Source organism: Bufo bufo, chromosome 4 (assembly GCF_905171765.1).
Source record: "Bufo bufo chromosome 4, aBufBuf1.1, whole genome shotgun sequence".
In the NCBI taxonomy this organism is placed as follows: domain Eukaryota; kingdom Metazoa; phylum Chordata; class Amphibia; order Anura; family Bufonidae; genus Bufo; species Bufo bufo.
The window spans coordinates 336586236-336599294 of record NC_053392.1 but is presented as its reverse complement, the minus strand read 5'-3'; the positions used below and the strand labels follow the sequence as shown (position 1 = coordinate 336599294).

The 13059-nt window shown below is 40.1% G+C and overlaps 1 protein-coding gene across 1 annotated transcript in view; it reads left to right on the top strand.

Annotated features, from left to right (window-relative positions):
• The window catches only part of AK9 (adenylate kinase 9), a 132957-nt gene that overhangs the window by 102482 nt on the left and 17416 nt on the right, over positions 1-13059 (top strand). The window contains exons 23-28 of the mRNA XM_040428864.1: positions 1803-2069; positions 8295-8416; positions 9853-10072; positions 11763-11822; positions 12057-12260; positions 12738-12956. Of these exons, the coding sequence (XP_040284798.1) occupies positions 1803-2069; positions 8295-8416; positions 9853-10072; positions 11763-11822; positions 12057-12260; positions 12738-12956 (1092 nt within the window). The remainder of the gene's footprint in view (positions 1-1802; positions 2070-8294; positions 8417-9852; positions 10073-11762; positions 11823-12056; positions 12261-12737; positions 12957-13059) is intronic.

The following is a 13059-nucleotide window of genomic DNA, read 5'->3' as shown; positions in this document are numbered from 1 at the left end:
TTGCAAAACTACAAGTCCCAGCATGCCCAGACAGCCTACAGCTATCAGCCTACAGCAGGGCATGGTGGGAAATGTAGTTTTACAACAGCTGGAGAGCCGCAGGTTTGCCAGCCCTGCTTTAGATCTTTTGACTACTGTTGACTTATAATTTGGACAACAGTCTCTCAATGCGATGGTCTCTCCTTACATGCAGCATGCCATAGCTTTACAGATTTAGCCAGCATTATCTTGACTCCAGGCGTTCCAGGATTATCACTTTAGCTTGATTTGTTGTACTGCTGTAATGTGATTTTTTTTTGCGTTAACATGTTAAGCCAGTCAAGATAATGTCGGCTACATCTGTATAAACAGGGAACAAGCAGGTTCAACCTGGCAAGACAGAAAAGTGGCAGAAAACCCAAATAAAAGAGTTGGACAGAGTACAAATCAAAGTCTAGCATAGGTGTCAGAAAATGTAGTGCAGGGGTTTCCTAAATATGAAGATCAGTAAGAGCACCGTGTTTATAAATGTATTAACGCCAGAAAAGGAAATTTATACATTTTGAGGGAACTACGTATCACTGAAAAAGTGGAGTCCATATCCGAGCATATGCTGACACACATTTGGACAAACCTGGACTACTTAACCTACACAGACTACACCAATAGCCTAAAATATAAAGAAACAACAAGAAAATAATAATGAAACACTGAACAAACAATGGGCAACAAACTTTAAATTATACCAAGTGGCAATCAATTATTCGATATAACACCTACACATGTGATAAAATCATTGTATTTATTTTATGCATTTATATAGCGCTACTATATTCCGCAGCACTTTACAGACATTAATATCAAGCTGTCCCCAATGGGTCTCACAAAATGAGTTATTATCAAAGTTTATTTCATATATCATAAAAAAAAAATATCACATCACAAGAAAAACCCCACTACATATAAAGTACATAAATAGTAATATCATTAGCAAGCAGTCCTTAAATAGGTAAATATATAATGGCTAAAGCACATAAAATCAATAATATGTAATAGTCATAGGTCGAAAATCACCATATAAAAGAATATATATTCAATAAAGTCATGTGACCAAAACCAAACCGTAAAAAGATGCGATTACATAGCCATACTGACCGAGATGGTGGGACCTCACACCCATGACTCGTTTCGCCGTGGCTTCTTCCAAGGGGGAATCCACATGACCTAAATATAAAAATTTATAGCACATTGAAAAACAATAGGGCAAGGTGGAAGATGCCTAATATTACTGCTAATGACATAGAACCACCACCGAGTATAGAAACAAGTGGTGGTCATTAGCAGTAATATTGGGCATTTTCCACCTTGTTCTATCGTTTTTCGCTGTGCTATCCATTTTTATATTTATTTGATGTGGATTTCAATAAACATTTATATATTATTATTTTCTCGTTGATGTTTCATTATTTTTTGGGGCTATTGGCTTAGTCTGTGTAGGTTAGTTAGTTCTTTTTGCTAAGCTCATTATTGGTTGTACGATTTATGTGAGGTTCCTATTGGTAACAAATCTGGACTACTGCCTAGATATCGGATTGTCACCAATGGAGCTCACATTGAACATTTATGTATAGATAAAACTTGGATAGAAAGTGTGTCTTTTCATGTTAATAAATTAGTGTTATGTTCTCTCAGTTATGAGGCTATAATTCTGCACCATTCATATTGAATCACCCTGTAAATTTGTTGAATAATTTGCTAAATAGGTTTTGAGTGTAATATCATATGTGGCTTTTTTTTTTTTCATTTGTGGCTTTTAAACACAGGCTCCGCCTTTGAGAGTGCTGCTGATTGGTGCAAGTGGTACTGGCAAGACAGTTTATTCAAGATGGTTAGCAGACAAACTGGGCTTGTTCCACATTCAGTTCAAAGAGCGCCTCCAAGAAATCATGCTGTCTAAGCTGGAGAAAAAGATCGGACCTCAGTATGAAGAAGACACAGTTGAGGATGATTCAGAAGAGGAAGCCATACTGCTTGGATTGGAAAATGGAGACACAGATGAAAACAGAAAAGAAAATAGCACCGAGCCAAAGGTAAATAAAGTATCTCAGAAAGTGAGTACACCACTCACATTTTTGTAAATATTTTATTATAACTTTTCATGTGACAAGACTGAAGATATGGCACTTTGATACAATGTAAAGTAGTCAGTGTACAGCTTGTATAACTTGGTGTGCCCTCAAAATAACTCAACACACTGCTGGCAGCAAAAGTGAGTACACCCCTAAGTGAAAATGGCCAAAGTGTCAATATTCTGTGTGGCCACCATTATTTTCCATCACTGCCTTAACTCTCTTGGGCATGGAGTTCACTAGATTCACTGCCTAGCCCTAGATGGACGGTTAAAAATAACAAAATAAATCTTTATTGAAAGCTCTTATAATAAAATCACTCAGCTTGTGTTGCCTTACTAAAGTCACCAAAAAGAGAGGCAGATTGGGACTAATGTCAGACTCTGGTAAGTATTCAGTCTAATCAGCACTAAACATGGTCAGGGCAGGAGGTATGCTTATCGATTTTAGCAATACCTATATATGCGCACACGGATGCAGCTTCTCTGCTTTGGCCAGGTTCCTGTAAGTAAATGGTACTATCGCCAATGACTGGACATACAGAGTTAGTCCAGTGGTGTGTACCATAAATTCACTACAGAGTCACACGCTATTCGCCTAGAGTGGGTATGTAGTCCCACTATACCAGCGATATAACCGTATGGCTACTGTCACTCATGGCCAGGTGAAGGGATAACACCATTTCCTGATGTAGCTAGCTGTCACGGCTGTATGTGAGCAACAAGAGCATGCACAGAAAACAGAGCTACTGACCGGACCCAAACAAGGGAGGACAAAGGGTGACCCCTGTCAGACCCTCAAAGCTCTCCCTACGCTGCTAAGCCCATGCCCGGATCCAAATGGTGGAACGAGGCATGCCCGCGTACCTAAGACTGATGACCACTGTAACCCCTACAATAGTGGAAGGGGCACGGCCACCGGTGCCCTGCTCAGTATATGGAGGGAACCGTGGTCGCCTCGGATCCAGTCAGAAAACACACAGATACACTACAATGTCTGCACACTTAGCTGAAGGAGCTGCAGCCGCAGTGAAGACGGATCCAAAGACAGGCTGGCAATATCCGGAGTACTTGCTGCAGCAGAACACAGGTCCAGTGAAAGGATAGCATACAAGGGAAGAGACTCAAGCAAGAGCTACAACTCAAATGAGAAATATAATCCACACACTACAAAAGGAGGAGGGGTGATTTAAAGGCAGGGAAATCAAACGCAGGAGGAACAGCTGGGAGGAAGGAAACAGAAAGTAAAGAGCTCATCACAGGGGCGGAGAAACAGAGCAGTGAGAACTCCTCCGAGCTCTGGTAGTGACACTAGCCAGAGTGTTTGAAAAGCGCTCAGGGTAAGCTAAGTAGTCCAGCACTAATGGAAGCTCCTACACAGCTATTCTGCTGACCCTCAGAATTCTTTCCCTGCACTAACTTCAATTTCACCAGCGCTATTATCAGACTGTGAAGCCCATATTCTGCTCAACGAATTTCTGTGTCCCATTTAACGGGACATGTCATCAGGAGCAAAGGCACAAACTTCTAATATCTAACTGTAACAGAGAGGAGCCAGCGGTGGACGCTGCACGTGTTAGAAGCAGCATCAGCGGTGATGATGGCCATGAGCTCCTCTCTGTTACAGTTGGCCCATCCAGCACCTTTGCCCTCAGTTTCTTTAGCAAGGCAGTGGTAGTCTTGGAGGTCTGTTTGGGGTCGTTATCATTCTGGAATACTGCCCTGCGTGCCAGTTTCCAAAAGGAGGAGATCATGCTCTGCTTCATGTGACACAGTGAGGGGTTGTGTGCGAGCATGTGCGGATGGGCTGATTTCCAGCCAGGTGAGGTCAAATACCGGACCGGAGTTTAAGTGCCGGTCCGGGTTTTGGTAGCACCTGGCTGTCCTTAAATAGGCAGCTGGGCTCAGCAGAGATGTCTCTGTGTTGGGATCTGGGAGCCTTGTGTCTGGATAAAGGCTTGCTACCTGTTTGGCGTGAAAACAGTTTGGTGCTGCTATGATCAAGGACTCTTTGAGGCAGAATTGCCGCATGGTGTGAATTACCACCAACACCGCAAGTTGACTTTTTGCTTGAATATGACTCTTGAATGTTGCCTCTATACTGCGTCCGCTAATCCTGTCTACCAAAGCGAGTCCCCACATTCAGTATGTCACAGTACATGTTGGTATTCATGGTTCCCTCAATGAACTGTAGCTCCCCACAGCCGGCAGCACTCATGCAGCCATGCTTGACGGTAGGCAATACACACTTGTCTTTGTACTCCTCACCTGGTTGCAACCACAAATGCTTGACGCCATCTCAACCAAATAAGTTTCTCTTGGTCTCATCAGACCACAGGGCATGGTTCCAGTAATCAATGTCCTTAGTCTGCTTGTCTTCAGAAAAATGTTTGCGGGCTTACTTGTGGATCATCTTTAGAAGAGGCTTCCTTCTAGGACGGCAGCAATGCAGACCAATTTGATGCAGTGTGTGGCATATGGTCTGAGCACTGACAGGCAGACCCCCCACCCCTTTAACCTCCGCAGCAATGCTATCAGCACTCATACAACCTCTGGATATGACACTGAGCATGTGTACTCAATTTCTTTTGTCGGCCATGGCGAGGCCTGTTCTGAGGGGAACCTGTCTTGTTAAACCGCTGAATGATTTTGGCCACCGTGCTGCAGTTCAGTTCAGAGGGTTGGAAATCTTCTTATAGCCTAGGCCATCTTTATGTAGAGCAACAATTCTTTTTTTCAGATCCTCAGAGAGTTCGTTGCCATGAGGTGCCTGTTGAACTTCCAGTGACAAGTGTGAGAGAGTGAGAGAGCGATAACATCAAATTTAACAAACCTGCTCCCCATTTACAACTGAGAGCTTTTAACACTAACGCGTCACATGACACTGGGGAGGAAAATGGCCAATTGGGCACAATTTGGCCATTTTCACTTAGGGGTGTACTCACTTTTGTTACCAGTTTAGACATTAATCGCTGTGTGTTGAGTTATTTTAAGGGGACATGAAATTTACACTGTCATATAAGTTGTACACTGACTACTTTACATTGTGTCAAATTGTCATATCATCAGTGTTGTTCGATGAAAAGATATAATAAAATATTCACAAAAATTTGAGGGGTGTACTCACTTTTGAGAGATACTGTATGTGTTATTAGGATAAATATATACAGGTGTGTTCAAAATAATAGCAGTCAGACATCACTAACCTTATCAATCATTGTTTTTGGTAGAAATGATATTTCTACATGGTAAATAATTTACTAGCAGGTGTAGTAGAGTAATAGAAACCCAACAGACCCAACAGTCATGACATGCATGCTGCTGATTCTGTGTAATTGAATCACTAATTGAAAGGGGCATGTTCAAAATATTAGCAGTGTGGAGTTCAATGAGTGAGGTCATTCATTCTTTGAGGCAGCAAATGTTGTACATGCTGGTTACAGTGCATTTCTCTCTGAAATTCTGAATGGGTTGTTCCAGACATTGTTCAGAAGAACAGTGTACCTTGATTAAAAAGTTGATTGGAGAGGGGAAAACATATAATGAAGAGCAGAAAATGATAGGCTGCTAAGCTAAAATCATCGCAAATGCTTTAAAATGGCAACTAAAACCTGAAAGACGTGGAAGAAAGCGAAAAACTATAATTCGCCACTCAGCTGCAGATTGCTAAACAATTCAAATATCTGGGAATAGTAGTCTCGACGAATCTGGGGCAATACTTGAAAAATAATATAGAGCCGCTCCTGGGAATTATGTCTGAAAAAATTTAAGTGTGGTGTAAACGTGGAGGGGGGGGGGGGGGTGTTGACGGGGGTTGAGGGTTATGAGAGTAAATTGGTTATGATAAGCATCATCCTTCATTGATATAAATATTATTAATATCTTGCACTGCTGTCAGATGATATGCATAATATGTGATATTGATTTGACAATATGCATTCATTAATAGAGACTATGTGTATCTCATATTGTAACATGTTTGTGCAATGATGTTCATGTTCTATTTTTACCTCTGAAAAAAGAATAAAAATTATCTGTTTTAAAAAAAAATACTACAATTCAAATGGATAGAAGAATAGCCAAAATGGCAAGGACTCAACGAAAAATCAGCTCCAGAAGATCAAAGAAGGTCTAAAGTTACCTGTGAGTACTGTTACAATTAGAAGAAGCCTATGTGAAGCCAAGCTATCTGCAAGAAGCCCCCGCAAAGTCCCACTGTTGAAAAAAAGACATGTGCTGAAGAGGTTACAATTTGCCAAAGAGCACAATGACTGGCCTAAAGAGACATTTTGTGGACTGATGAAAGTAAGATTGTTCTTTTTGGGTCTAGTGGCCGGAGACAGTTTGTCAGATGACCCCCAAACACTGAATTCAAGCTACAGTGCACTGTGAAGACAGTGAAGCATGGTGGCGCAAGCATCATGATATGGGGATGTTGGGCCTATTTATCGCATACCAGGGATCATGGATCAGTTTGAATACGTCAGAATACTTGAAGAGGTCATGCTGCCTTATGCTGAAGAGGAAATGCCCTTGAAATGGTGTTCCAACAAGACAACTTGTTATTTTCAAATGGTCACTAGGACCAATAGTTGTCTCTTGGTTGACACGTGTGATAGTTGAAACTAAAACGTAACATTTATTATTTATTGTAAATAAAACATTACACTAAACTGACATTTAAAATTATCAGCTATGCCTGCATATAAATCATGAATTTTATTATCAGTTATGGAGCCCTGGGATAGATATGGAGGTGCTACTGGTCGCTCTGCTCCCTTATTCTGCTAGGCTTCTTTATATTTAGCAGCCAAAACAGCTTGATTCTATTGCCAGCTCTGTTACTGCACAGTGCTGGGTCTCACGCGATGACTGCTGTGCACTCAACTCCACATTATCTGCCTATCTAGCTACCACTGTCTTGGCAGTTATCAGTGTTGAAACGCAGGCATACACTGTCTAAAATCACATGCTCTACAGGACACTGCCCTCCGACATGTTTCGCCAAATTAACAACCCCAAACACACCAGTAAACGTGCAACATCTTGGTTCCAGACCAACAAGATTGACGTTATGGAGTGGCCAGCCAATCCCCGGATCTTAATCCAATAGAAAACTTGTGGGTGACATCAAAAATGCAGTTTCTGAGGCAAAACCAAGAAATAGAGAAGAACTGTGGAATGTAGTCCAATCATCCTGGGCTGAAATACCTGTTCACAGGTGCCAGAAGTTGGTTGACTCCATGCAACACAGATGTACAGCAGTTCTCAGAAGCACTGGTTATACAACTAAATATTAGTTAAGTGGTTTAAAGGAAAGCAAATTCTACAAACATTTTTCAGTTTATATAGTGAATGTTTGAGTTTGTAAAGAAGAGTACAAACACTGCTATTTTTTTGAACAGTCTAATATTCACTTTTCTTAAAAAAAGATTAAGGAACACAAATTTGATATATTTTTCTTCATGCTTTGATTTGGAATATAATGTGTAGTGTTCCCAATGCATTTGTGTGTATGGAAATAAAAGCTATTAGAAGGATTGTGAGCTTTATTCACTTTTTTAAACACACTGCTATTATTTTGAACACAACTGTATGTGTGTGTTTATATATTTATATATATATATATACACTATACTATGGAGGTTAAGTTGTATATCTTGGATCCATTCTTAAAGAGGACCTTTCACCAGAATAAAACATCTAAACGAACTAACTATACAGACATGTGTAGCGGCGTCCAGGGACCCCCCTGCACTTACTGTTATACCTTGGCACCGCTCCGTTCGCCCGGTATAGCCTCCGGTATCTTCATAGTTAGGCTCCACCCAGGGGAACCTGACGGCGTCTCTTTCTCCTATGCTGTAGCGCTGGCCAATCGCAGCGCTCAGCTCATAGCCTGAGAGAAAAAAAAACCTCTCAGGCTATGAGCTGAGCACTGCGATTGGCCAGCGCTACAACATGGGAGAATGAGACGCCGGCAGGTTCCCCTAGGTGGAGCCTAACATATGAAGATACCGGAGCCTATACCAGGCGAACGGAGCGGCGCCCAGGTATAATAGTAAGTGCAGGGAGATCCCTGGGCGCCGCTCTCCATCTCTGTATAGTTAGTTTAGATGTTTTATTCTGGTGAAAGGTCCTCTTTAAATGTGCTGCTAATATAGTTTTAAACTTTTTTTTCTTACAGGAAGAAGTGGTGTTAACTGAAGAGGAAGAAGCAGTCAAGTCATATTTAGCAGACAATGAGCCTCTACCAACTGAAGTTCTGGACCAGCTTGTGGTTGAATGGTGGACTAAAGAACCTTTTCAGTAATTATAAATTCATAAAAATCTAGCATGGGGTTAGCAGGCACCTACAAACTTGCCAGTTCTCTAAGTGCCATTTATGATAACCAATGTTGTGCCATAATTACTCAAGTGATTGCTCTTAGACCTTTTGCAAAATGGATGATGTGACATTTTGCACAAAAATTGCACCCAATTTTTGGCCAAAATTCTGTAGCAAAGTCATCCAATAAGTAGTATAAAGCTAGTCCAAAATGTCTAGCTATTTTTTTCCAGCATGAGCCACTGTGATAAATGTGGCACATCGTTAGCATTTTGAGAGTTTATAACTGATCAGTGAGGGTCCGAAACCCGGGATCCCCGCCGATCCGTTGTTTGAGAAGGCACTGGTGCCTTCTTAAACGTTCATCGGTCACGTGGCCTAGGCGCAGCTCAGCCCCATAGAAGCGAATGCGATACCAAGCACAGCTGCTATACAATGTATGGAGCTGTGCTTAGTGAGCAGGGAAAAAGCAGCGGCACCCGGTGCCTTCTCAAACAGCTGATCAATGGGGGTCCCCTGGAAATCCTGAAAAACCTTTTTGAGGATTAGTAAATCTGCCTCCTTGTGTTAGCAGTCTGAGATATCTGCTGATCACAAATGGAAGCAACCAGGAGAAATTTTACATTTGTTAAGACACGTAGTAAGGATGAGTTCACATCACCGCTATGTAGATTCAGATTTTTTAGCAGACAAAAAGGTCCTGCTGTGACAGAGGACCTGAACAGAGCCTCTAACACAGATGTGAACAAGCCCCAAGACTGATTGTTTCAGGAACATGCAAACACTCCTGTACACTAGCAAACAAAGAGGCCAGGTTAGGTGTTCCTGTAATATTTTATTTTGGGCTTCCTTTAGGAGTTTTATATATTTTCCAGTAATAATCGAGAATATTTCCTAATACGGTACCTATAAGATATTATCGATACAGGGTTTAAAGAATGTTACTGCATATTCTTTATAATCACTATAGTATTTTTGTAGCATTCATGTTATAATTAAAGGGGTTATCCCATGATTAATGTAAAAAATGAAATCCGATATCGTATAGTACACGACAACTTATTTTTAACAAAGCTAGAACAAGCCCTGTACCTTACATGGATCCAGAGATCTCCCCATTTATTTGCTCTACTAGATTTATTTAAAGTTGGCACTTTCTCAGGGGGCATGTCCTTTCTACTGCATCTGGTAGCAGTTGAAGGATGGAACTGAGCATGTGCTTCCATCTCAGTGAGCAGGACAGAGAATGTAGAAAAACAGCAAACAGCAGGTGGCGATATACAGATAGATTTCAGTGACATTTTTAATTACACGCAATTACAAAAGTATTCAGATCCAGGTGCTGGTTTGAAAAATGTAAAATATTTTTCATGGGGAAACCTTTTTAAATAATTTTTGCTTTTTTTTTGTCTTACAGTTCAACTGGATTTGTATTGGATGGCTTCCCTAATACAGTTGAGGAAGTCCAATACATAGGTGACCATGGCTTGTTCCCAGAGATTGCGATCTTACTAGAAGCTGACGAGAGTGACATTTGTGACAGGTTACTGCCCCCTCGTTTAACTAATTGGCAAGAGCGACGAAGAAAAAGGGAAGAGCGAAAACAGAGAATTAGAGATATGAAGAAGAAAACAAGGGTGTGTAAATACATTTTTCTTAAGGCAAATGTTACTTTATATTACTTTCTTTATATGTAGTTTCACATTTGCATAAGTTTAGGGTCAAACAGGAAAATATTGCTACCAATAGAATGTTTGTCAAAGTGACAAACTAGAAAATTTCATAAGTAGGGTTCACTAAATCATGAACATACCGTATATCACACAAATATATATATATACTGTTACTAATGGCAGTGGCTATTTCTAGAGAGTACAAGCTACTTCACTGAGATTTGTTTCAGAGATATTCAGTAAGTGAAATGTCAGACTATCTGTAAACGGGCTTGCGATCTTTGAAATGTTGTTAGTAACAGTGCTTGCTCACAAAGTAGCAGTTTACTATCTGTTACTAAGCAGAGAAGCTAAGATCTTTGTACAGGAAATGTCTGTAGTGTTGCTAAAATATGATACAAAATATTGCATTTATTTCAGTAAATCTTTTATTAAAAGGAATCTGTCACCACAATTCTGGACTATTATCTGCTTATCTTAATGCCCCAAGTCCTCCACAGTCAGCACTCAAAGCTGCACAGAAATACACAGTCTGGACTGCTGTGCTAACATAATGGAGAGGACTCCTGTGCGCATGTCCATCAGTCCTATCAACGTGCTCTGGACTCATTATCTGTAGAACTATGCATGTATTATATTATAGTCTAAGATTGTGGTGACAGATTCCATTTAAAGGGGTTGTCTCACGTCAGCAAATAGCATTTATTGTGTAGAGAAAGTTAACACAAGGCACTTACTAATGTATTGTGATTGTCCTTATCGCCTCCTTTGCTGGCTTAATTTTTCCATCACGTTATACACTGCTCGTTTCCTGGGGTTACTGCCACGGTTGTGGCATAGATACACTGTGACCGGGACGGGAGCTGCTGCGCATTCCTGCTTGTACAGTCCCAGTCACCAGAAAAATTGTCACTTTTATCCTATAATGTGCAAGCACGACCACTGCTGCAGGATTGAAGGATGGTCGTAACTCCTGTAAATGAGCAGTTTGTGTAATGTGATTAAAAAGTGAATTAAGCCAGCAAAGCAGGTAATATGGATAATAACAGTACATTAGTAAATGCCTTGTATTAACTTTCTCTACATGATGAATGCCACTTGCTGAAGTGAGACAACCTCTTTATGTCACATTAGGGTTGAGTGAATAGGGTTCAGATTGCTGTATCTGAACCCAATTATTTTAAAAACTTTATTAAGAATATGGGCTCCGTCCTACTGTAAAATGTGTGGCCTCCACAGAGGTCTTTCTGAAGTTTCAGCAAATATCACAAGACTTACTTGGTCTTGCTTGTATCACGTGTCACTTCATTTGTTCGCATAAATGACTGTTTCAAAATACAGTAAGACGGAGCCCATATTCTTATCGTAGTTTTTAAAAGAATGGGGTTTGAATACAGCAATCCGAACCCGATTCGCTCAACCCTACGTCACATCATGCTGATTTACCACCCCTTTATATTTATCATCATTTCTTTTAACTTTGATGCTACGTAATTTCTTATTTCATATACTCAATAAATTGCATTATGTTGTCATATAAATTGCATGCAGTAAAAGTAGAGCCTATTTGTGACCTATTCTCCAAGTGTGGTAGTGAAATGATGGTCACAGCTGCTAATGGATTAACAGAGCTATTATAACTGAATTATTGCAGGATGAGCAGATTGCCAAAAGACGAGCTGAACTTTTAGCTGAGCAAAATGAGGAGAAAACGGTGAGATGTTTAACACTGTATCAATTCAGTGCTGCCTGAATGTATTTTTGCCTTGTAGATGGTAAGCCCTTGCGGGCAGGGTCCTCTCTCCTTCTTTACCAGTTTGTAACCCCGTATCATATGTACAGCGCCATGGAATGAATGACGCTTTAATAATAATTAATGACAATACTGGACCAAAAGCACATGAGCAAGGTGAGATGAGAATTCCAACTGACCTGTTTTCTTGAGTAGGGACAGAAGGAAAGAGAAGGCAGTGATGAGGAGGAGGAAGAAGAGGAAGAAGTTGACAACATTGAGCTGATCCTTGCAGAAGAGTTTCCAGAGGAAGAAGAGGAGGAGCAGGAAGAAGAAGAGGAAGAAGATGCCATTGAAAGAATGAAAACGGAAATTGGAGAAAAGTTTGAGGCAGATACTGAGTCTCTCCAATCAGTCAAGGTAGAGACTTTTTAATCATAGTTATTTTTTTAGGTTCTGTTCATATATAATCTGGGAAGTACTGTACATTCACCATGTAAGCTGGGAGCACTTTTTGACGTAAATGTAAGTTTGTCCTTATAGACTATGCTTAGACCTATCCATCAGCAACCACCAGTAAAGCACACTGCACATGGCCAGGACCTGTGCAAGCGAGATGACAGAATTTAGTTATCTTTCTACCAAGCATTAATCTGCACTTGTTAATATGTTTAAATATGTTACCACTGAAATGGAGTGTCAATTTCAGAGTTATGGTCAACTGTGTGAGACGCCTTTTATATATAAAAAAAGAAAAATTAACCATTATCATTCCATATGCATCTATAAAATCATTTTCAAATAAATTATGCTAAAAGACGGTTTTGTTTATAATATATCAGAACTAATTGACTTATAATGTTTTATAATAATATTAATTGTCTTTTCTTTTTTTAGGAAGAACTCCAAAGCCTAATGATACCTTGTATTACAATTAATGCAAGTCGAAAACCATATATTGTATGTTTTCAGCTCTTTGAGAGGCTAAAGTATATAGTGGAAAATCGTGCAAGCCTCTTTGAAAAATGTTACCCAATCAGCTTATCCATTGCTAGCAAAATGCTTGATGTATCATATAAGCACCCCAGTATCTTCGGACGATGGGACCCAGTAAAGGTATTGTACAGTAAATAGGATAAATTATATATATATATATATATATATCTACACAAACACATGCATACTTTCTAAAAAAAAACGCTTGACAAAGGCTCCATTG